The sequence below is a fragment of the Salvia miltiorrhiza genome, chromosome 4, assembly GCF_028751815.1.
Source record: "Salvia miltiorrhiza cultivar Shanhuang (shh) chromosome 4, IMPLAD_Smil_shh, whole genome shotgun sequence".
NCBI lineage: Eukaryota > Viridiplantae > Streptophyta > Magnoliopsida > Lamiales > Lamiaceae > Salvia > Salvia miltiorrhiza.
The window spans coordinates 33,577,364-33,602,474 of record NC_080390.1 but is presented as its reverse complement, the minus strand read 5'-3'; the positions used below and the strand labels follow the sequence as shown (position 1 = coordinate 33,602,474).

General features: G+C 39.9%; 4 protein-coding genes across 4 annotated transcripts; 3 read left to right on the top strand and 1 right to left on the bottom strand.

Moving 5' to 3' along the window:
- The first annotated feature begins 1,829 nt into the window (after window positions 1-1,829).
- LOC131021261 (two-component response regulator ARR5-like) lies at window positions 1,830-3,853 on the top strand. The gene is made up of 5 exons (XM_057950371.1): window positions 1,830-2,404; window positions 2,497-2,573; window positions 2,833-2,910; window positions 3,003-3,073; window positions 3,283-3,853. The coding sequence occupies exons 1-5, from the start codon at window positions 2,275-2,277 to the stop codon at window positions 3,533-3,535; spliced, it is 609 nt and encodes a 202-aa protein (XP_057806354.1). The 5' UTR covers window positions 1,830-2,274; the 3' UTR covers window positions 3,536-3,853.
- A 7,828-nt stretch (window positions 3,854-11,681) lies between these two features.
- On the top strand, window positions 11,682-14,649 carry LOC131021251 (formin-like protein 8). The gene is made up of 2 exons (XM_057950360.1): window positions 11,682-13,009; window positions 13,283-14,649. Exons 1-2 carry the CDS (start codon window positions 12,318-12,320, stop codon window positions 14,496-14,498), a joined length of 1,908 nt encoding a protein of 635 aa, XP_057806343.1. The 5' UTR covers window positions 11,682-12,317; the 3' UTR covers window positions 14,499-14,649.
- A 1,577-nt stretch (window positions 14,650-16,226) lies between these two features.
- On the top strand, window positions 16,227-19,242 carry LOC131021252 (protein EDS1B). The gene is made up of 3 exons (XM_057950362.1): window positions 16,227-16,876; window positions 17,590-18,354; window positions 18,449-19,242. The coding sequence occupies exons 1-3, from the start codon at window positions 16,547-16,549 to the stop codon at window positions 19,148-19,150; spliced, it is 1,797 nt and encodes a 598-aa protein (XP_057806345.1). The 5' UTR covers window positions 16,227-16,546; the 3' UTR covers window positions 19,151-19,242.
- A 2,156-nt stretch (window positions 19,243-21,398) lies between these two features.
- On the bottom strand, window positions 21,399-23,367 carry LOC131021254 (uncharacterized). Its single transcript, XM_057950365.1, has 3 exons — window positions 23,020-23,367; window positions 22,713-22,779; window positions 21,399-22,546 (listed from the first exon to the last, which is right to left on the bottom strand). Exons 1-3 carry the CDS (start codon window positions 23,095-23,097, stop codon window positions 21,597-21,599), a joined length of 1,095 nt encoding a protein of 364 aa, XP_057806348.1. The 5' UTR covers window positions 23,098-23,367; the 3' UTR covers window positions 21,399-21,596.
- Window positions 23,368-25,111: the final 1,744 nt, after the last annotated feature.

The following is a 25,111-nucleotide window of genomic DNA, read 5'->3' as shown; positions in this document are numbered from 1 at the left end:
TCGCATTATGAAAAAGGAGACATTTGTAATGAGAAGAAGATAGTACTCCCTCTATCCTATTACAAATGTCTCACTTTTCATTATAGGATGTCCCATTACAAATGTTCTATTATTTTTTGGGTAATATATTCTCTCTTTATGTATAATATTTAAATAATTTTTGTCAATCTATTTTATTTATTTTTTATATATTTTTTAATTCTCGTGCCCAAAAGCAATACTCCCTCCGTCCCATTAAAGTTGTCTACATTCTTTTCGGCACGGAGATTAAGAAATGTATTGTTATGAGTTAATTAAATGGTCCATATTTTTAAATGACTTTTGTTTATATGGTTTAATTAGTAAATCTGCCAACAACTACCACCACCACCACCATCGCCAGCAACTCGCCGTCGCCGGCGCCGGAGCACCACCACCACCACGCCATCCTCCACCATCACTAGCACCACCAAAAATCTTCTGACCGGAGCACCACCACCACCACCCCAAATCTTGCAAAAATTTCAAGAAATGAAAAGGAGAAGAGGAGATCTGAAACCAAAATCAACGATCCGCGAGCTTCGAACTCGACGATTCCGCCATCCTCCGCCTTCTTCCTCACCGTTGGATCGCATACCCGAACAACCACCACCACCACCACCATCGCCAGCAACTCGCCGTCGCCGGCGACCGGAGCACCACCACCACCATCGACGCCAACAACCACCACCCTCAATCTCCAAACCCTAAAAATTCAAAATTTCCCCTCAATCTCCAAATCTGAAGGAAGCGGCGCTGCCTGGAGAGGCAAATCGGCGGCGGCGGCAAAGCCCTAGCCCCAAATCGGAGAGGCAGGCGATTGGAAAGGCGGAGCGGCAAAGCCCTAGCCCCAAATCGAAGAGGCAGCGCCGACTGGAGAGGCGGAGCCCTAGCCCCAAATCGGAGAGGCAGCGTCGACTGGAGAGGCGGAGCAGCGCTGGGGGAGGGAGATAGTTGAGACGACGACGACGGCCGGAGGGGCGAGAGGAGGCGGCGGCGACCATGCGGGTGGCACCCGCCGGAGAAGAAGAGAGAAGGGGGTGGGGCGAGAGGGAGAGAGCAGAGGCCAGGGAGAGGGAAAGGGTCGGCGGTGGTCGCGGCGAAGACCACGACGACGGCGGCCGGAGGGGCGAGAGGAGGCGGCGGCGGCACCCGCCGGAGAAGAAGAGAGAAGGGGGTGGGGCGCTGGGGGGAGGTGGGGTGGCTGTGTGCGTGTGTTAGTGTGTGTTTTGTGTGTGTGTTTTTAAATAAAGGTGATTTAGATTTAATTAGAAAATTTTAATTGAGTGTAGAAGATAGGTTTAATTAGGTGTAGATTAGTTGATTAATTATAGAGTTTAATTTGGTGTAATTTTTACCCAAAAAGGAAAGTAGCCAACTTTAGTGGGACGTCCAAAAAGGAAATGTGGCCAACTTTAATGGGACGGAGGGAGTACAATATATTTGTAAGGGGCGGATGGAGTATTAATTTTTGAAAAGTGGGGGTAATTTTTATTATTAAACTCATGTCCATTCTCTTTAAAAAGTAATTTGTGCACGAAGAGTAAAAGCTTAAGAGGCATTGAAAAACTGCATAACAATGATGACGAATTCCAAAACGCCACCATTAAAAAGTTGGAAGAAAATAAAAAAAAGAATTGGATGAAAAGGTGGAGTCAATCAAAGCCCAAGATCCGAGACTAGTCAACCGGCAGACCCACTGCACCACAAACTGATGAATGACCACTCACTTTTTTTTACTGTTCCTTTTCCCCTATTCGTTTTTTTCACCTCAAAAATTCACCCAAGCAGACATGAAATCAGACCGAATTTCACACGTTATTGCACCCGTACAGCGCTGTCGCAAATCATTATTAAACCAACAAAATAATGGCAAAAATCTTGATTTTTCTCCCCCATTTTTTTATTGTGTTTCAGGAGTTGAAACTGTCAGATAAAAGCGACAAGTCGGATATAATGCGAAGTAGATTTGCAAAGATTTCCCCTGTCTCTGCTTTTTGCCTTTTCGTTTCCCTAAAAGCAGATCTCTTTCTCTCTCTGTGATCTTACAAACCCACCATCCATTCATTCAACCAACCCCACCGCCCCATAATCCATATATATACAAAAGTTGAGGCTTTGTTTTTCCGAATGTATATTCTTCGCTCCCAAGCATATATTGTTGCACTCCAGCTGACCTGTGACAGATTTCACGGATAATTTCTACATACATTTTGAAGCAGCCAAGGTGTTTGTGGAATAGCCCACAAGAGGAAAATGTCTGTGGAGGATATCGGGAGCGACTGCTCTTCAAGTGGTGATCAAGAATTCCATGTTCTCGCTGTGGATGACAGCCTTATTGACAGGAAGGTCATTGAGCGCTTGCTCAAGATTTCTTGCTGCAAAGGTGTGTGTGTGAGTGTGTTTCAGCTCCCTCTCTCTCTCTCTGTGTTATTTGCTTTGGTTTGTTACTTAATTTACTGCGATTGTGATGTGCAGTGACTGCTGTGGAAAGTGGGAGTCGAGCTCTGCAGTATTTGGGTATAGATGGAGAGAGAAGCTCTCTTGGATTTGATGTAAGAACATAATTCTTTTTCTACTGTTCAATGTTTGGAGCAATGATTTTTAAAATTGAATCTTCATGTGGTAGTTGTTGCTGTTATTCTTTAAAAACTTGGGATGAATTAGTGTTCTTGAAAATTTTCTAGATTCTGAGCTTTGATCAATCTCATTTGAGCTTTAATCAAACACTTTTACAGCAGTTGATGTCAACATATAACTGTCTCTGCTGCAGAATGTTTTATTTTGATCTATAATTTGATGTGTCTATTTTAGGAGTTGAAGGTGAATCTGATAATCACGGACTACTCCATGCCTGGAATGACTGGATATGAACTTCTCAAAAGGATCAAGGTTGGTGTTGTTGGGATAAAACTTTGCTTCATTTCAAAACCTCAATTTTGTTTTAGATGATTGACATGTTGTTTGCCTTCCTCTTTTGATAGGGCTCGACCAAATTGAGGCAAATACCGGTTGTGATCATGTCGTCTGAGAACATTTTGGCTCGAATCGATAGGTATTGCTTCATTGATTTAGATCCCCCTTTTAAATCCGTTTTAGGGCCTCCATTTCATATATGAATTATTCAAAAAATGCATATTAGATGTGCCCTCGGGTAGTTGATTGCTTATGAATAATAGTCATATCCAAATTGTGAGCAATTTAAGTAATTCCCAAGTGCTTCATTGAAGTTGGTTAAGTTGAGATTGAATATGGTTTCCTTAGGTGCTTGGAAGAAGGGGCAGAGGACTTCCTGATGAAACCGGTGAAGCTCTCAGACGTGGAGAGGTTGAGGGATTTCATGTTGAGAGGCGGGGAGACGAAGGTAGGGCGCAAGAGGAAGATGCGAGATGATTCTTTCTCCTCATCTCTGCTTAGCAGCTGTGACTGTGATCATCCTCTGTCTCCAATATCAGTCTCCGGAATGGCACACCACAAACCTCTCAGGAAGCGCTCGAGGCTGCTCGCAACTGAGTGACCGATGTTTAGGGTTTGGACGCGACGTTTTGTGGATTGGATTGTACATGAAAATTGAGATTGGGAATTCAAGAAGGATGTTTCAAGGCAATGAGGATGCAGGTTTTTTGAATGGTTCGTGCTGCCTCGGTTAATTTTTTTTTTTTTTTACATTAGGTTGGTATAAAATTAGGAAACATAGATGGGATAATTTTGTGGTAAATAATGAAAATCTGATGAGCTATGACAAGTTGAAGCTTCACTGTCTTTTTGTACAATTGGCAGAACAGAATTTTTTGTAGATCCTCTCTCTTTAGAAATGGAATGTCTATTTGCAGAAGATTACTATTGCTTTGTTTGTTTACCGCAAGTGGAAATGGGTTTGATTCTCAACTTGAAATAAACAAGAGAGAGAGAGAGAGAGAAAAAAAAAAAAAAAAAAAAAAAAGAGGAAAAAGGGAAGTCTTAGCGGACTGGACCAATTTCAAATGGGCTTTTTTTCCTCAACGGAACTTAGTGGACTGGCCAATCTGAAGACTATTATAATCAACTGAACTCATTAAACTATTTTTCATAAAATAAGGGTAATTCCATTGATAGCCTCTTTTTCACCCTTCATAGCCCCTTTCTAAAAATATAAAAATAAATATATTATTTTATCCCTTATTTATAATTTAAATTTCTGATAAATCATCATAATTTCATAGCCACCTTATTCTCAAAACTATGAACTCTAAAATCTGGAAGAAGAAAAACTTCAAACTCATAGCCACCAAATTATAAAAATTATGAACTTTAAAATCTAAAACGAAAAAAATGTAAAATTCATTGGACACTGTATTCCTATAGCATTAATTTATTCTTCCTCATAGAATAAAAAATTCTAATAAGCAAAAAATTAAAATAAAAAAAACTATCCAAACAGTAGAGAGATATCATATTCATATTTTTACAGTTTATTGATTTGTTAAGAGCATATAATCCACCGTCCATAGCTGCCATCTTTTGCTTCTATTTCCTTTAATTACATGCTTCCATAAAACTTTGATTGCGTTTACTTTGAAGGATAAATTTATTCATGGAAAATGATTAATAATAAAAATTTATGTCTTTAAGTGTCTCCTTTCTTTTCTAACATTTGACACAAAAATATTTTTAATTCCTTATTTTTACTTTAAGAATGGATAATATTATCCCTTCATTTTTGGTGTGATAATATTATTCGTCTTTGAAGTGAAAATAAGGAAGGCAAAATGCTTTTGTGTCAAATGTTGGAAAATAAAGGAGACACTTAAAGGTCTAAATTTTTGTTATTCATCTTTTTCCATGGATAAATTTATCCATCAAAGTAAACACAGTCGTAGTAATATATTACTCCCTCCGTCCCCAAAATAGGTTCCTCTTTGGGGACGGCACGGAATTTAAGAAAAATTGGTAAAGTGTATTGATAGTTGAGAAAAATATGTAATACTCCCTCCGTCCCATAATAAGTGGCCACATTCTTTTCGGCACGGAGATTAAGAAATGAAGTGTTATGTTTTAATTGAATGGGGCCCATCAAAATTATTGAGTTAATTAAAATAATTTCTTCCTCTTTTCACTCTCTCCCTCCCTAGTTCTTCCTGCCGCCGCCACTGGACGGCGGAGCCGTCGCCGGAGGCCGGCGGCTCTGCCTCCCCTCTCACCTTTCACCTTGGACCTCTTCCTCCTCCCTCATCTCTCGTTCCCCGTCGACCTCTCTCCCTCTCCCTTATCTCTCGCCTCTCCTCGCCGCGCCAAGCCGCGGCCGCGCCCCCTCCTCTGGCGACAACAACCAGATCTGAAACAACCAGAAATCACCACCACCACCACCAGCAACAACCAGAAACAACCAGAAATCCCCTCTCCTCTGCCAACAACAACCACCACCACCAGAAATCAAAAACTAGATCTGAAAGAGAATAGAGGGAGAGAGGGAGGACGACGACCTCAAATCGGCACACAGGATGCGCCGACCTCGCCCAAATCGGCACAGGCGAGCCCTAGCCCCCAAATCGGCGCACGACCGGAGAAGAAGAGAGAGGCGGCGAGCTTCGAATCCCCCAAATCGGCGCACGACCGAAGAAGAAGAGAGAGGCGGCAAGAGAGAGGCGGCGAGCTTCGAATCCCCCAAATCGGCGCACGACCGGAGAAGAAGAGAGAGGCGGCGAGCTTCGAATCCCCCAAATCGCCCAAGGATGCGACAGTGAGAGGCGGCGGCGATGGGGGTGGCATCCCGCCGGAGAAGAAGAGAGAGGGGCGGTTGCTTATAGTGTGACAGACGATAGGGTGTATATGTTGATTTTAAACATAATTTAGGGTTTAATTAGTAACTTAATTAATGATCTTAATTAAGTTAAATTATTTCCATTTTTAGAAAGTAGCCACTTATAGTGGGACAGACGAAAAAGGAAATGTGGCCACTTATTATGGGACGGAGGGAGTAATTAGTATTGGGAGTGGTGAAAAGTTGAAAAAGTGTTATAATTAGTATTGGGAGTGATGAAAAAGTGAAAAGTAAGAATAAATAAAGTATTATTAGTGGTGAGGTAGTTGTCCAAAAATGGAAAGAAAGAAAGAGGAACTTATTTGGGGGACGTCCCAAAAAGGAAAAAGATGAACTTATTTCAGGGACGGAGGGAGTATGAATTAAGTAGACTCCCCTTACCAATGTCAAGAACATCCACACCCGTTGGTACCCAAAGTTCACATAAGTTAAAGTGATTCAAAATTAGTTCATTCCCCTTCTAGGGATGTCAATCTAGCCCGAAACCCGTGGGCTGACCCGATTAACCCGTCACCCGAGAGAGTTAGGGTTGAATATTTTCAACCCGATAAAAGTTACAACCCGATTAACCCGTAACCGAATAGTCCGGCACCCGATAGGGCCGGCCCGACTAACCCGATGGGCTAGCCCGAAACCCGAATACTTAATATTAAATATTTAGATATAAAAATAAAAAAATGACAAAATATTATAAAGTCTCATCATTTCACTTTTCTGTATTTTTGAGATGTTTTGCTTCTATGAATTCAAACTATTGTTGGATATTTTATTATTTTTTCGTTAACAAAGTTGACATTTTATTGTCACCATCTTATTTTATATGTTATGCAATCTTGATAATTTTTTTCAATATCGTATATTTTTGCATTTCATGCTTGCTATATGATTTATATCTTTGATTTCTATGTATATTTTATACATTATACATTAAATCATTAAAAATAACAAAATACAAATGATTATTTTATTTTACGCATTTAAGCCGACTAGCCCGATGGGCTAGCCCGAAACCCGAACGTTTAGGGTTAGGCTTGAAAATTTATAACCCGACAAAATCCCCAGCCCGATTAGCCCGCATCCGATTAACCCGAAACCCGATAGGGCTGGCCCGAAATCCGGTGGGCTGACCCGATTGACATCTCTATCCCCTTCAATACATGTAAAACGGTTGACAATCAATGAAGTGAGAAAAATGTTTCACGACTTTCAACCATTGATGAATGTAGAAACTAACTCCGACGAATGAGAATTGTTAATTCACCAATGTACTTATTCATTGTGAATCCAATCCATATCAACACAATTTAAAGGGATTTTTTCATTTTCTAGGATTTTCAATTTTATGAGGAAGAATAGATCAACGCCATTGAAATACAGTCCAACGATTTTTACATTTTTTTCTTCTTTCAAATTTTCATACTTTTGAGAATACGATGGCATAGGATTTGGAGGATTTATTAATAATGTAATTTGGAGGTTACGGATAAAATGACATATTTATTACTCCTTTCGTCCACGAATTAAAGTCCTACTCGTCCTTAAATTTTTGTCCACCAAATAAAATTCTATTGTGCTTTTTCTACATTTAAACCCTCCATTCTTTCCTATATTTACCATTTTCCACTAATACATCACCCCAAATAATTAATTCACTCCAATTAAATCACTAATACTCTTACTAATTACCCAACCCAATTAATTCAATAAAATCTCCTCAAATTCTTTTGAGCCAACTAATATTATCGATCTCATTCTTTCGCCACTCTTGTTCTTTCAATGTCTCGGCGGAGACACGGTGGCCAACAACGGGAAGAATGGGTGCGCCGACTACCTGATTGAGGAGGAGGAAGAAGCCATTAGTGACCACAACGTCGTCGCCAGAATTCGCCTAGATAAGCGTTTCGCGTAGATGTATGTTGAACGTTGTCCCATTTTAAACGCAGGTTGCAAGACCTGTGGAATCCTTGAAGTATAGTGAAATTCACCATTTCTTCTTGCTTATTTCTTGATTTTGTTCGCCATAAATGAGAAGCATTCATTTTGCTTGCTTCTTTGTTCTCTACTTCTCAATTCACCACAATGAGATGTATTCATTCTTATTTGTTCGCTACTTGCTTCTTGATTTTGAAAAATCAAGCTCTATTTTTGCTTCTAAGTGTTGAGGATAGTGGAATTCGCCATTTCTGCTTGCTTGTTTTGTTGTATGTGAGTGTTGATTTTGAGCTCTGTTTTTGTTTCTTGATTTTCAGCTCGCCTAAAAAGTTAGGTTTTTTTTTTTGTATTTATTATTGTCTTGTTGATGTATTAGATGTTGATTATCAGTGGGTTATCTATTTGTGAAGCTTCTCATTTATGTAAGTGTTCCTAATCAAAGATTAACAAAAGTAATCTAATATCTTAATCACTACCATTTTATTTCACTCATAACACCTTTATCAGCTTTCTTAGTTTCCGCGTCGAGTATGAAATGGGGCTTTAATTCGTGGACGGATGGAGTATTTTTTTATTATAATTTTTAAAAAATGACTACGGAGAGTAAAATGGAGGCTATGAATAGAATTACCCATAAAATAATGAGAGCGCTTTTGAAATAGCCATTTTGAATAAGGAACATAATATTTGGCCACTAATTGAAAAAACACAAAATCTGACCATTTATTATGTGTTAAGATTGTTTCGCTCTTAATTAGGGAGGACCGGATTCGGGTCGGATTCGAAAAGAAAAAAATTTCTAAGTATATGACACTAAGAGCGAGCATCCACAGTGGATGGCTCGTTCTCCCTTACTCGAGTAAGGTAGAGAACGAGTAAGCCATTGTGGCCTCCCCTTTACTCGAGTATTACTCGAAAAATCGAGTATGACTCAATGGTGTAATTGTTGAGCGCGTGTACGCACGCGCTGATTTAAAAAATAATAATAAATTCGAGAATTTGAAATTAACAGCTCTTTCGCTGATTTTTTTTATATAATTTATTTGTTTCAAACGGTCAAATGACCGTTTCTTTTTTCATTTTTCTTCTTATAAATATCTCTCATTTCTCTAACTACATTCACACCTTCCTCCATTCTCTCTTTATCTCTTTCTCTACTTCAATTCATTATCCTCCTCCAAAAATGACCGAATGGCTCGATGATACTTCGTCGTCTTCGTCCGACGAGATTGCCCAAAAAATCATGGATGTCATCGTGGAGTAAAAAAAGTGGTTGCTCAATTTTTCTCCCAACCGGAGTCGGAACCTGTTATTCACAATCGGACTTACGTTTATCCTGATCGTGAGGCTGCCCATCTACGTCTTATGCAAGACTACTTCAACGGCAATCCGACGTACATGCCATGATTTTTTCGGATGCAGAAGGAGCTATTCTTGCGCATCGTCGATGTTGTGCAAGGTGAAAATGGTTACTTCCGGATGAGCCATGATGCTGCGGGTCGAGACTCTCTCATGCCTTTGCAGAAATGCACGGTGGCTATCCGTCAATTAGCCACCGGCGTGAGTGCGGATACTTTCGACGAGTATCTGAAGGTTGTTGACACGACGGGGCGTCTATGCCTAAAGAAATTCTGCAGAGCTGTCATCCGAGCATTCGGTGCCGAGTATCTTCGACGTCCTACGACGGCGGATGTCCAACGCCTCCTTCAAATGCACGAGGCGCGACATGGAATTCTCGAGATGCTCGGGAGTCTAGATTGTATGCATTGGGCGTGGAAGAATTGCCCAAAGGCGTGGCATGGCGCATTTACACGCGATGATCAAGGGGAGCCCACCTTGATCTTGGAGGCCGTTGCATCCCACGATTTGTGGATTTGGCATGCTTTCTTCGGTGTCGCCGGCTTGAACAACGAAATCAACGTTTTGAACCAGTCGCCTCAATTCTCCAGCGTGTTGGGAGGAACGTCATCGCCGGTGATCTTTGAGACCAATCGACACTACTACTAGATGGACTACTACTTGTGCGATGGCATATATCCGGAGTGGCCAACATTTGTCAAGAGTCCACCGATGACGACCAATCCAAAGGAGGCGAGATTTAAAAAGATGCAAGAATCGGCACGGAAAGATGTCGAACGTGCCTTTGGAGTACTTCAAGCTCGATGGGGGAATCATTCGAATTCCGGCTCGAAATTGGTATGTCGAGCATCTAAAGGACATCAAGTTGTCCTATATCATTCTCCACAACATGATTGTGGAGAATGAAGGTGAATGAGCTACCCACTGGAGAGATGACGACTAAGGACACAGGGCGTCAAGCAGTGACTCGACGGAGAGTATACGAGTAACCCCGCCTAGCTTCGAGGAATACGTGCAAAGAGATGTAATTCTCCGAGATAGGCAGATACATGCCCAGTGTGTTGTTGTATTCTGAGTCGTTTTTCGAGTCATGTTAGCTCTAGGTCTCTTGTGAAAGTGTGTATATTTGGAGTGATTTCCATTTTGAATTGTCGAGTAGTTTTTCGCCTCGACTGCTGCACCTGCACCCTTAGGCCTGCCACCCTACCGAACAGTCGGTTCAACCAAGCGGTTAACCATCGATTTTTGGTTCAAAAATTGTGGGCCCTTAATCGAACCAACTATTTCACAGTTTCGGTTCCAGTTTTGACCTATGGTCAACGGTCCGAGCATCAGACCATTGACTACGGGACAATTTCAAACTGGTTCACCCGATTCCATTTAGCCCTATATAACTATTTATCATATTCTGAAAAATATTAATTAAGGATAAAATAAAAAAAAATCATAATTATATCTCAAATTTCAAAATAGAACATTTACTAGGGAACAAGAAAAATATGAAAGTAAGACACTTAAAAAAGAATGAAGTGAGTGGGTTTAATTTTGTCAGAATCTGTTAGGAAAAAAATTACAAGAAAATAAAATTTTGTGTAATCAATGTTGGTATAATTTACACAAAAATTTGGGTGAGTCTGAGAGTATGGATGAGACGGATCGAGGTGGGGCTGGAACACAGGTTGGGCGCAGGTCACATGCCGATTAAAAAATATGAATTATTCAAAATAATTATTGTTGTGATCAAAATTAATACTACTAATTGACATATAGAAATGTTATATTTTTGAAATATTACCTTTCTTCATATCAATAATTTTTTTTTACGATAATGATTATTTGACCAAATAATTAAAAATACAAATTTTTGCGAATAAAAATAAACATTAATTTTCTTCGTATACAAGCTCTCCAATATTAATTTTATATATGCATGTATGTTTACAAGCTAGCTATGTTTTTGGACAAACTTCAATACAATTTATCTACAAGGTTTTATTTAATCCAATACATATATTATCTAGGAGTGGTCCTCTTGTACCAATTTATCTACAAAGTTCAATTTAATCCAATATATATATTATCTAGAAGTGGTCCTCTTGTTCACTCCTCAAGACATTATCGGTTGAATTTATACATTTAATATTGGATTGTTAGAATATTTATTGCCATCAAATCTCAATTATTTCCCCAGCCCACTAAGTGACACTCATTTAAGAAAGGAATACCCTTATTCCTTACTTTATACTCTTTGTTAGTCGTGGGAATAAAATATTGTTTCACAATAAACTTTTCAAATTTAGATCATTATATTTAATATTAAAAAGTTGGAAATAAATTTTGAAGTTATTGACACAACAATTTGCAATACCGACAGGAAAATAATTACACAACATTTAAGTGATACTGTATATATCTATTATTAGTAGCTCCCGCCACTTATTTCTACAATTATTTCTACCTAAGTACTCAAACAAATACTGTTGTAATCAAGAAACAAATGGATGATTGACTGGATAAGTACTATGTGCTTCACTCTTAAAATCCACAAGCAAAATTTAATTTGAAAAGAATGGATCACACACGAAGTGTCACTTAAAACCATCCACCACATGTCTTGTTTCAATCTAGAGTTATATTTTTGTCAAATCTACATTCCACATTTAAAAAAAAAAAAAAAAAAATCTACATTCCACAAATGTGCAACATCATTTACTATAAATATACAACATCATTACTATAAATATAAAATGCATAATTACTATAGGAGATCGAAACACGATGTGGGGCCGACAAGGCAATGTGATACAAATGCTGCAACCAAATAAGCCAAATGGCGTCGATACAATTAATGAAAAGATGAGACATAGTAAACCTTCAGACCAACCACATTCTAACATACTATACTCTCTAAAATTGCATGAAACCCTTGAAATTACATCAAAACCCCTCATAAACTCTCATTAGACCGCTCTAAAGCAATGGCAAAAAAGTCATTTCAGTTGCAGGAAAGTTGAATTAAATCAACTACCATGCACCAACTTTGAAACTATCAGCAGCTAAGCCAGCTAACTCTCAGAACTTCATTGTTCAAAACAAGTAAACAAAGCAACACAATTCCTCCAAAACAAATATCCACTTTTGCCACAAAAAACCAAGAAATTTCAAATTGATAACAAATCCGGAGCATCGAAGCTTCCAAGTCATCAGTATGGCCGCACACAGCCGGACAATAATCCAAATTGTGGCTATCACGGCCACGGTCAGCTTGATCGTGACCGGAATAATATTCTACCTCATCCACCGGCTCAGGCTGGCTCGACGGGAGAAACACGGCGGAAAACCGGATGCATCCAGTTTCCGCCGAGAGTTTCCAACGGCCGCACCACGGGTGGAGTTCAGACAACGTGGTGCGGCCCTGAAGGGAGTGATAGTCGACGAGGAAGGAAAGGACGTGTTGTACCTTAGAAAACTCGAAAGCGGATGCTTTTCTAAGGTTTGGTACAATCCTATGGTGGAAGAAGAAGAAGAGGTGAAGAGAATGAACATAAAAGAAGAGAAGCCCAAGCCAATACAACAACTTCCATTGCTTCAACACCCAAGAAATCATCCTCCATCACCACCACCCACTCCCTCGCATCAAGCTCCTCTGCCTCCGCCGCCACCTCCGCCGCCTTTACCTTCTAGACCTGCGCCACCGCCACTGCCGCCGCCTCAGCCGGCAAAGAGACTAATCCCATCTCACAAGCCACCCATTGCTCCAAGAATTCAAGAAAATAGAGAGAGCAGAGTGGAAGAAAAAAGAGTTCACACAGCAAAACTCAAGCCGTTGCATTGGGACAAAGTCACCGCTAACACGGATCATTCCATGGTGTGGAACGAGATCAATGATGGCTCATTAAGGTAATTCAATTCACAATCTCAATTCATGCTAAACTAAATCTTTAACTGAAGCGCAGTCTATTGGTAAGCCGATTCTCCTCCAATCAATAGGTCGAGAGTTCGAATCACTTATTAAATTAGAGTGTGAGTATATTTTTCCTTTTTTTGGGTGGTAATAATCATAAAAAAAAAAACTTTAAAATTGTAAATTAGAGATAAATTAAATTGTTAGTATAAGAATAAAACTGTAAGAAATTTTTTTATCTAACAAAATGTTTTTGTTTTTATGATTAGGTTTGATGACGAACTCATGGAAGCCCTCTTCGGCTACACAAATACCGATCAGAAATCAAATGGAAAAGGCAAGAACTCAAGCTCAATCGCAGCTCCATCACCGCAAATATTCATTCTCGATCCAAGAAAATCCCAAAATGCAGCCATCATCATCAAATCTCTGCAAACCCCACGCAAAGAAATCATCGATGCAGCCATGGAGGGAAGAGGTCTCAACGCCGAAACCCTCGAGAAACTGACCAAAATCTGCCCCACACAAGAGGAAACAACAAGAATCCTCCAATTCAGCGGCGATCCGGCGGGACTCGCCGCCGCGGAGGCCTTCCTCCACCACATTCTACGAGCAATTCCATCAGCGTTCGTCCGTTTCAACGCCATGCTCTTCCGAGAAAGCTACGAGCCGGAGATGCTCCACCTCAAGGAGTCCCTCCAGATCTGCGAGCTAGCCTGCAGCGAGCTGCGGAGCGGCGGCGTCTTCTTCAAGCTCCTCGAAGCGATCCTCAAAGCCGGAAACAGATTGAACGCCGGCACGAATTGGGGAAACGCGCAGGGATTCAATCTGACGGCGCTGCGGCGGCTCTCCGACGTGAAGAGCGCCGACGGCAAGACGACGCTGCTCCACTTCGTGGTGGAGCAGGTCGTCCGGTCGGAGGGGAAGCGTAGGGGAGAGGAGAGAGAGATGGAGGAGAGAGAGAGCGTGATGCTAGGGTTGCCGGCGGTGGAGTCGCTTAGCGCGGAGTTTTGCAATGTGAAGAGAGCCGCACGTGTGGATTACGAGGGTTTGATCGGCACGTGCGAGGTCCTTGCGGCTAAGGTTGATGAGATCAAGCGGGTGATTAGGCGCGCCGACGGCAGCGGGATGGGGAGGTTTGCGGCGGAGATGAGGAGGTTCCTGGAGGCGTGCGAGGAGGAGGTGAGTGTGGTGAGGGAGGAGGAGAGGAGGGTGATTGAGCTAGTGAGGAAGACGAATGTGTATTATCAGACTGGTGTGAAGGGAGGGAATCCGCTGCAGCTGTTTGTTATGGTAAAGGATTTCTTGGAGAATGTGGATCGTGTTTGTGGCGAGATTAGCAGGAAGTTGGAGAGGAGAAGAGGTGGCGCGTCACCGCCATTGTCGCCGACGCCGAGGTCGCCGGTTAGGTTTCAGAATTTACAGAGTTATTTTGTGACGCAGAGGGTTGGGGCGAGCTCGAGTGAGTCCGATGATGATTTTTGATTACAAGGAAATTAATTAGTTTTTGTAGTTTTGTTTTTTTCTTCGACTAATTAAATAGGAGGGATATATGGTAAATTGTTAGTACATGTTTTGTGCATCTACTCATCTGTTTAACTCGATTCAAAATCTAAAAACGCTTTGCTCCATCCATCCACCAATGTTTGACCCATTTTGTTATTTTGATCCAATCTAATTTTAATAAATTTACGTGACACAATCCTCTAATTTTAATCATACAATATTGTTATTCTACCATGCTTGGAAAATAATTTGGCGAAGGGCTTTTGTTTAATTTTGGTGAAGAGTTGCAACTTTTAGTAACCTCATATCTCGTTCCTTAGCTTACTGCTAAATCTTAGCATTTAGATAAGTTGTAGAACTCAAACATTAGTCAGAGCAACAAAATAAATTGGATACTAAAATATCAATTAATCAATGAAATTGTCACTTTCATTATCATTTGTTCATGAAAAAGAAGGATTAAAGAGTCATCTATCTACAACGTTACTCAAATTTGAGAAACAACCCTGCTAAAACATTAGAATTTCACAAGCAATGACCACTATCAATAATCAATAGTTATAGCTAATAATTAGCTAGGTTGAAAAGTTAAGATGAACTCTTTTGAATTCCTAAGTCAAGGGAATTCTGTCAATTCATGTAATGCGAGAATATGAAGATATTGATGGCTAACCTTGTTCACGTAATCAAATTCATATTCCTGCACCGCACAAGAGGTTGAAACCTTATGTTGCAGTTATTTGAAATGCCCATCAATATGCTTATTATAATTCACGGGACTGATATTTAAATCCCCCACAAATATATTACTTCAAATCCACGAGATATATAATCATTGAATTCAAAGCAGAGTAAACCAAATCAGAAAATTAAGACTCCATTTTCCCATATATGGCGCCAGTTGTAAGAGCCGGGCTGAAGCTCTGAGAACAAATTATGAATAAAAGGGTTGCCATTTAGCTATTTCATTTGTGAAAATTAAATCCTCGTGAAGATGAGCTCTTTGGGGAGTAGTGAATATATATAAAATCTCAAAGCAGTGAGATAGTGATAATAAAGAGCATAAGGTTTAGGGTGATTTTGCTATATTAGCACTGAATAATGATAGTGATAGTAATGGAAGGTGGTGAGATGGTAATGGAAGGCAAGGTGTGCGAGGAGCTAATGGTCATTGGAAAAGGAAGTTGCATACTCGCCTTCGTCAAATAGAGGCTTTTCTTCATCTGTCAAATATTTCAAAATTTTGAGTTAGCAATTTGATAGAGAAAAGATCAACTTAGCTATGACTCCGGCAGGGCAGTTAACATCATTACTTGTGTAAGTGAAACCATTCTGAAGCTACCAAGTGGCTGTGCTCAATATTTTTAAGTTGTTAGAAATTTAACTACTTCATTTCGAGTCTTACTATTTGGATCCTTTAAGGCGTGTTTTCAATTTTATTCTTCACACATATATATCATCGTATCCGATGCTTCCCAAACCCATCTCCTTCACCTCATCGATTCACTTAAAATTCAATTAAAATTAGCAAGTAGCAACAATCAATATCAGGAGACCATCTCGAGTTTCACATATAAACTCAATTTTTATTTTATTTTTACTTGACACACAATATACTACCCAAACTAAATATATATGTTCTGTCAAAATAAAATAAAATACCCAAGTGTGAAAATTTATATAACCATGAACTTTACCATAAAAAGCAACCATTTTCCTTGCCTTGGATAAATTCTTCACTCTCACTTAAAGCACTTTCCTAGAAATTTCCATGAAACACACACACATAATTCCAGTGACTTTTCCATCCCTTTATTGGCATTATCAAGTCAATCTAGAATCTAAGTCAATGAGTATCATCATCATCATCATCATTCATCCATTTATAGCAACTCCCTCACACCTTCATCCCAACATACTAGTGCTATGTAAAAAACCAGTTTCAAGAAAATCTTGATCATCTGATTCCTCAACAGTTGAAACAGTAGTAGAATCAAAACAAAAGTGTAATATATATTGCAAAGAAGATGATTGGAGGGAGACTAGGGGAGAAGATAGGGTTGAGAGAGGATGTGATTCAAAGGGCTTGCAGGCTGTCCATGAAAGCCCATGAGAAGGCCCCTGGGAAGCCTTACATCCATGACAAAACCCGGGGCTCAACCGATGTTTTCTTCGCCTTTGCCGGATCATGGTGTGTGGATGATTGGTACAGCAGGGATCCCTTTGGGGAAGTTAAGGTTGATGTGTCCAAGTTTCCATGTATTAGGAGTGTTGGCAATGAAGAGATAGGGTTGGTCAATCAAGCTTTTGCCAGGAGGTTTGATGGCCTATTCACCAGATCATCACTTGCACCAGAGGTACAATCTTCAATTTTTACTTTTTTTTACATAATTTTGCTTTCTGCAGTTTGTGGTGAGCTGGTTTGATTGCTACAAATTTTCATGTGATTGGTTAATGTGGAGATTTTCCAAGATAAAGCGGGCTATGGAGTGTTTGAGGTTGAGGATAAGGTTTGGTAAAACACACACACACACATACATTTTGATTTTGTTGACTGGCTCTAAATACATACACCATTATTCTATTAATGAATTCCGATCTTTTCCATACTCTAAAAAAAATGGTTAATAAATACAGAAATTTTAATAATTTTTAAAATTTCCCTAAAATTAAGATTTTGGGGAAATCAAAACTGGCGTGGCATCAAATTTTTAGAAATCATATCCTAATTCTTAGAAATCCTAGACCCATGTCTAAAACTTTAAAAATCGCAATACCACGTCTATTTTAATTTAACAGGAATCTAATTTTAAAGAAATGTCAGATATCATCAAAATTCGTGTATTTATTCCAAAAATTTGTAATATATAAGAAAAAATCAAATTCATTAATAGTGTATAAATTTACAGTAAATGAACCTTTTATTTTACTTTGTAGCAACTCCCACAAACTTTATAGAATCTTGTTTTATTTCACTGGGTGTAGCATATATAAAGACGATGATCTTCAGTGTTTATCAATACGAGAACTCAAGTGATTGAGCTGTCTTCGAACTCAAAAATGATCTCAGGTGGAGAAAGCTATGTCTGAGAGGAAGCAAATCGTCTTCACCGGGCATTCCTTGGGCGGCGCAACAGCTATTCTCGCAGCCATTTGGTGCTTCGAGAAATACATAAGATCCGATCATGCTCAGACGCCGCCTCTCTGTGTAACTTTCGGATCACCTCTAGCCGGAAACCATGTCTTCTCTCATGCTCTGAGGCGCGAGAACTGGTCCCGTTGCTTCTTCCACTTCGTGATGAGGCACGATTTCGTGCCACGGATGACCCTAGCTCCGCTCTCACACATCCAGCCATGGCTGCACGCAGTCCTCGAGTCCCTCAACCCGAAATCACAGTTCCAACTGCAGGATGCCTCTGCAGCATCGGGTTTCCTGCTGTCGGTCATGAGGAATGCTCTGTCCGTGGCCAGCCATGCCGCGTGCTACCTCAAGGGGTGCACCAGTTTACTGCTGGAGACCGTAGCAAGCATAGTAGAGCTCAGTCCTTACCGGCCCTTCGGGACCTTCATCTTCTGCCCCGGGAACGGGAAGCTCGTTGTGGTTGACAACCCGGATGCCGTGCTGCAGCTGCTCTTCTTCTGCCTTCAGCTCAGCCCTGAGGAGGAAAACACAGAGTTTCTGCATAAGATGATGAGAGACCATTTCTTATATGAAAGTGAATTGCAAGGAAGCCTAAATATGCAGGATGTGACCTACCTGGACAACCTTGTAAATGTCCCTTTAGATGCTCATGCCACTACCTCTTATGCAGCTGCACTAAATGATCTTGGCCTTGTATGATACTACTACTCATTGCTTAGCAACACACACATACACACGCACACAGAATCATAGCCATTGATCTTGATGTTCTTTACCTGATTTTCAGACGGCACAAGCACGACTGTGCCTTCGTGCTGCGGGGGATTCGGAGAGGCAGAAGATGGAGAACCAGAGGAGAATAGACTCCAACAAAGACACCATTAGAGAAGCATTAAAAAAGATACTTGAGTACAAGACTAGCTGCGAGATTAGGAAGATTGGTTACTATGACACCTTCAAAATGCAAAAAAACGAAACTGATTTCATTGCCAATGTGAAGAGGCAGGAGCTGTCCGGGATATGGGACGAGATTGTGGAGATGATCAAGAGGTATGAGCTGCCCGACGGGTTCGAGGGCCGGAAGGAATGGGTGGAGCTAGGGACCTTGTTCAGGCGGCTCATGGAGCCGTTGGACATCGCAAACTACTACAGGCACTTAATGAACGAGGACACGGGGCCTTACATGGTGAAGGCGAGGCCGAAGAGGTACAAGTTCACGCAGAAGTGGCGGGAGCAGGCAGAGAGGATGGCAGCCGGGGGGAGCTCAGAGACGACATTCTGGGCAGAAGTGGAGGAGTTGAGGGCGAAGCCGTATGATCAGGTTAGGGATGAGGTGTTGAGATTGGAGCAAGATTTGTTTGCATGGGTTAGTAATGGATGGATGGGTAAAGATGTTTTCTTGGAGGGTTCTACTTACACTAAGTGGTGGAAGACACTCCCTCTTGAACATAGGTCAGGCTCTTGCATAGCAGCCTTCATAAAAAATTGAAGTCTTTTTTTTGAAAATCATAGGTGGGGCTAAATGCACCCCCAAAATTTATCAATACCACCTCACTTGCTAAGAAAGTTTTAGCAGCTCTCTCTCGGTGTGTCCCTAGTTGATAAATTGATAAATATCTGTGTACAAGAACACAGCACAGTACAGATACCATAAAAATAGTAGCAAAAAAAAAAAAATCAGCTCCTTAAAACTGCAGAGAACACAAGCAAAAAATTACCATCTTAACAGGACTGATGAAACTCAAACAGCACATGCTGAATGCTGTATAACACATAATAGCAGATAAATCACAACATTAGGGCTGCTTTCAGGATCTGCGTTTCGAGCCATACAGAAACAAATATATGCAACTCTTCTGTCTTTTGTTTCCATCCCACATATCCATACACTTTGAGAGAGAGATGGCACAAGCTAAAGATGATTATTCAAGTTGAAATAATTCGTTATGAACATTTACAACACACTGAATTCATATCCAACACTGTTACTCAAAACAAACATTTTTGCAATCAGAAACTAACGTAAGATAATCTTCTGATTCCGAAATAGGTGAAAATCCAGACAAGTAACCTGAGTACCATTGAAAATGGATGTTTACCAATAATTAAAGTTACAACCATCGCTTTTTGAAAGAGTATCATACATCACTGCTGGTCTCTCAGCAGGAATACCTTCAATAAATGAAAAAGAAGAGAGATTGTTCTGTTCAAGACGAGCAAAGACAAAAAAACACATAGATGCAGTTGCATGAAATATTAGGTATACAGTCTCCTGGCATATCAGTTTGCATCCTCTCTAAGCCCAACAAAACGCTGCCAAAATCAGAATAATATCAGTATGCACCACAACATACAATAAATAATCCTTGCGACTATACTTGTTATGAACGAAATCAAGACCTTCCCTGATTCTCCCCACTGATTCGGACACAAGGTTTACTCACCTTATCACGAGGAGAATCGCCGGCATGTCTTTTCTCCTACCCCAACAGCAATAAAGCAAGAAAAGAGTCTGTAGCTGTGAGAGAAATATCTATGGAATCCTAACTAGTCACGTTAATGCACAAAACAAAGCTGAATATCCGCTAGATGCATGCATATAAATTATGTGGCATTTAAATGTGGCATACGATCATCATCCATAATCAAGATATGGTACAATATTAAATGGATCATTTCTAGTCAGTCTCACATGAGCAACAACACTGTATTTGAATGCCTATGTTATAGCTGGAAGCCTTCTATTATTAAAACTTCAAAAAAAAAAAAGAACCAAGAAAAAAATCATCTGCTAGGAATCTGCACAAATGGGCATTTTGGGTTGCCAACACGGCAACACCTCAAGCCTTGACCAATTCATGGTAGGAAAGCCGACAATGATGTAGTCCATCAGGAAAGCAAGAGAAACCTAAGAGGCTTTACCATTTACGGTTTACCATGCAAATTTAAAAAATAACTAACAGAGTCTGGTTGACTGTATAACTTGTTGAAAACTAATCCAGGAAAAAAACGGCCTCCTTGTGAAAAATTTATGTAATAAAACTAACAGGGATGGCTTACTCATTGAAAATCACATCATACCCAGAAAACTAAAAGAAACAGCCATACTCAAGCAAATACTACTAACAAATTTTAAAATTCAAAGTAAACAATAGGTTCTAAACTCCCAAAAAGACTAATAGTTTATCTAAAAGAAATCTTTCTAAAGTACAGTCTGAGTCATCACATGATAAGTTATCATTACTGGGAATTTTTCTGCTGTCGTTTCATTATATTAAAAGCCAAATCCACCAACTCAATGGTTGCACACTAGCCTGTATAGTATTATAACAGTAACACTTCAGCACACTAGTCTCATGGTTTCACCACGCGACATCAGTGTGCAATATACACACAAGCTCTCATACACATTGTACTAACAAAAGATGGTTGGCTATTCAGAACTTTGATAAATACAGTGATACACCATTACACTGAATTCAGCTTCAATGTACCAATTCAAATATTTGCACATCCATAGCAATTTCAGATTCTCTAGAAAAGATAGGACACCATGTTTTCTCAAATGAAATGACTACTGGGAACAAAATCAGTTCTTGGAATACAGTGAAACAAAGTTTTCTCAATTGGACTCTCATTGAGAGGAAAAGAGAAGATTCCATGAAATTGATAAATCATTAAAACAAAGCATTCATTTCAGAATGTTTATGCATCTCATTACTATATCACTGCAACTATTCACATGATAACACAATATATATATATAAGCAACTCTGAAACCATAAGAGTACTATATAAATTTCTTTGTGCTCCAAAATCAAATTTCTATACCAATATCTAGGACTGCGAAGAACAGTTTTAAAGCAAGGACAAACGCATCGCACACCAAGAAAAAAGAGAGACCTAACATACAGATCAAAGAACGGGGACTCTTTCTAGGACCTTGTCGTCATGCTACAAGAACGAGTAAGTCGAAAAGTCAAGCTCCCTCCATCCAATGTGGCCTCTCCCTCGACAGGGCTACAGTCATACTGCTTTCTGCAGCCAGGACAACGCCCATCTTCCTCAAGAATTCTCTTGTGACAGAAAAGGCAGAGCCTGAATCCACAGAGACACGGGATAAAGCTTGAATCTGTGAAATCAAAATCCTCATAGCAAATCGGACATGATGTAGGGACTGGCCCAATATTCTTACAGCCCCAAACGGAACCTCCTAGACCAAAATGCCGATTTGAATTTAACCGAATACAAAATTGCTTTGACAAATTGGGTAAACTCTGAGGCCTAAATGTATCATCAGGTCTCCAAGCCTGGCATTTTGCTTGAGATATCTGCACGGATGTCCCACCACTCTCTTGCTTTTCACTTGGAATATCATTCTCACGCTGTTTAGCCAAACTCATCTCAGAACTACATACCACAGTATTTCCATGCTTCTCCACAGGTAAACCATATCCTGAGCTGGGATTACGGCCTGGTTGCTTGTCTTCGGTGGCAGCCAAGGCATCAGCCATAGCTTCCCAATCATCCAAGCAACCATCATCACCAACATTCCCTTCATCTTCCTCACTCATGATACCCGAAAAGCAACCATTAGTGCTACAGCTACTGCTTCGACCACTTCTGCTGCTGCTTCGGCTACTGGAAGTGAAATTGACGCCAGAATCATTGCTGCCTAATATGCTACTGGTTGGGCTGTTTGAGGGTGAGGATTCAAAATCACTAAAATGATGAACGGATAATCCATCTATGTACATTCCATCCTCACACCTCGAACTTATCTCCAGCTTCTCTATAGGCATGTTCTTGTTTCCCAAGTCCATCAGACCTCCACGTGCACCCCCTTCACCATTCACCCCCTCCTTACACCCACCCTTACTCTTCACTGGAAAGATTAAAAAAATAACCTTACCATTTAGTCATCATATACTAGTAAGTAATCAAAATGAAAACGACTTTAAAGTAATCATATCAAAGAAAGCAAAAACAAAAACACTTTATGGAAAAGAGAATAATGCATCCAAATGCTGAGAAAGATCTCTTTCCAATACCTTGAGAAAGCCACTGTTCCCGACGAGCATCAAGCTTGCACTGCTTTAACTTCGCCGACCGGTTGGCCTGAATTTCGAAAAATATATTAAAAATTCTATTAAGAAATACCCTCGGCGAAGAAAAAAAGCAATTTTAAGCCACATAAAATTTCAGAGCTAAAAATCCCAAACCACAGAATTGAAACAGGAAAAATTCAATTATTTCCATTCCCAAAACATGAAGGAAAACAAAATGAACATACAAACACATGCAGCTCACAATGCATGCATAAACTCATCAAGGAAAAATCAAGAGCAGAAAACGAACCCTTTTCTTCTTAGCAAAATCTTTGGGGTTAGATGAGGCATGGGCGACAGATGCGTTGGGGATCGAATCAGAAATCATGGCTGAGTCGAGTGAGGCAGGAATCGGAAAAACCCTAAATTGATCGGAAACGGGCGCGGAGAGAGAAAATGAAAGATAGAGAGAGAAGAGAGATAGATAAACAGAAACTCAATTAGCCCTTTTTTGCACTTCTCTTTTTCCGACTGTACGAACAAAAGGCGTGAGCATAACAACTGGCTGCCTATATATAGTCCTCGCAATTACTGTTCTGCCCTTACGTCTCGCGCGTGGCACGCAAAGATCACCGTGAGCAGTCGCCGTGAAATGAGAAGCATGGAAATATCAAAGCGGAGGGCACGACGGTAAATTCAGGGGGTGTCGTGATGCGAGTAACATTCTAGAACAATCACATTAGCCACAAATTTGGGGTCGAATACGGTAAATTCAGGGGATGTCGCGATGTAACATTCTGGAACAATTACATTACCCACAATTCTCGGGTAGAAATGGTAAAACACTATGTTGGAAAATTGGAAGGTCAATTACAACACAATTGTAGACCTTGGAAGGGTGATTCCACCTGATAGCCTCTACTCCACGGACCACGACAAAGAGTTTCAAAATGGCTCTAAGAGTACTCCCAACAGAAATCCCAAAATTATGCTCCTATATTTCTCCCTAAAGCTTCCCTATTTAATTTTAGGATTTGATTTTGTAAATGCATACACCAGATCTCCTATTTTTTACATAAAAACAATAATTATGTGTGGACCCTACTAATTATAAGCTTAAAATAAATTTAGGGTGGGTGTAAATTTAAGATTGAATTTAGGTAGGTGTAAATTTTTTTGTGGGCCCCATCCAATTTAGGGGATCTGCTGGATACATTTTTTATCTCATTTTCAATTGTTTTAGCCTAAATTTAGAATTAGTGATGCATTTAGGTGATCTGCTGGGAGTGCTCTAAAATTTTTATTTTTATTTTATTTTATTTAAAATTTTAATATTATACTTCTCCAGTCCACAAAAAAAGTATGACACTTTATTTTTAGCGTTCATAAAAAAATATGGCACTTTCATTTTTAGAACATGGTCCCACATATTTTTCTTAACTTTTATCCTTACAAACACTTTTTATTTACAAAGAAATCATCTCAAATTCAATCTCAACCACACATCTCATAAAATGGTGGGACCATTTATCTCCTACATAAAAATCATCACCAATTTTATTAAAACATATGCCCACCAAAAATGTTATATTTTTGGTGGACGGAAGGAGTAATAATTAAAAAAATATACAATAACTAAAAAAATAATACAATAATTAAAATAAAATTATAATAATTTAATTATGGCTTGATCGGACCAAATCGAGCCCAAATTTGTTCAAATTAATTTGAAGAAAAAGAGTTGGAAGAAGACATCTTTGGAGGCTGAAAATAAGAAATAGATTGAGACTGAGGAAGTTTGTGAATGCCCTACTGATGATACTCCTATCAGTCAATTGAAGCCAATGAAGCTGATACTTAAGAAGATAAAGCAGGTTGTTATCTCTTCAGAAGAATCTTATTCTTCACTTGCATATGAAGAAGTACACTAATACAAAGCTGAAACTGATGCTGAGGTCGAAGCTGAAGAAACTTCATCAGCCATTGATGAGCAAGCTGACCCATCATAATCCCACTTTTCTCACTCCCAAAGCCAAGCTTAATCCCACCAGTTTGCTCTTCACGATCAGACTGCACAAAACTCTTCTCAACACAAGACTCACTCTCGTGCTGACCAAACCGAAGATATTCCTTCCATATTTCATTAGCATGAGAATCACTCTCATGTTGAACAAATTGAAAATATTCCATTCTCTTCCCAACAGCCTGAGACTCACTTTCTAGCTATAAATGACCCAATTGATCTATCAGGTCTGGAAAAATTTATTGAATCTGAACCCTCATTCACCAGATTCTTCCACAAACTGAGCCTCACGCTCAGGTTGATATCCTTCCTGAACCCCCTCTCCCCTCCCACCTCTTCTTAGCATTAGACTCACTCTCGTGTTGATAAACAACCTATC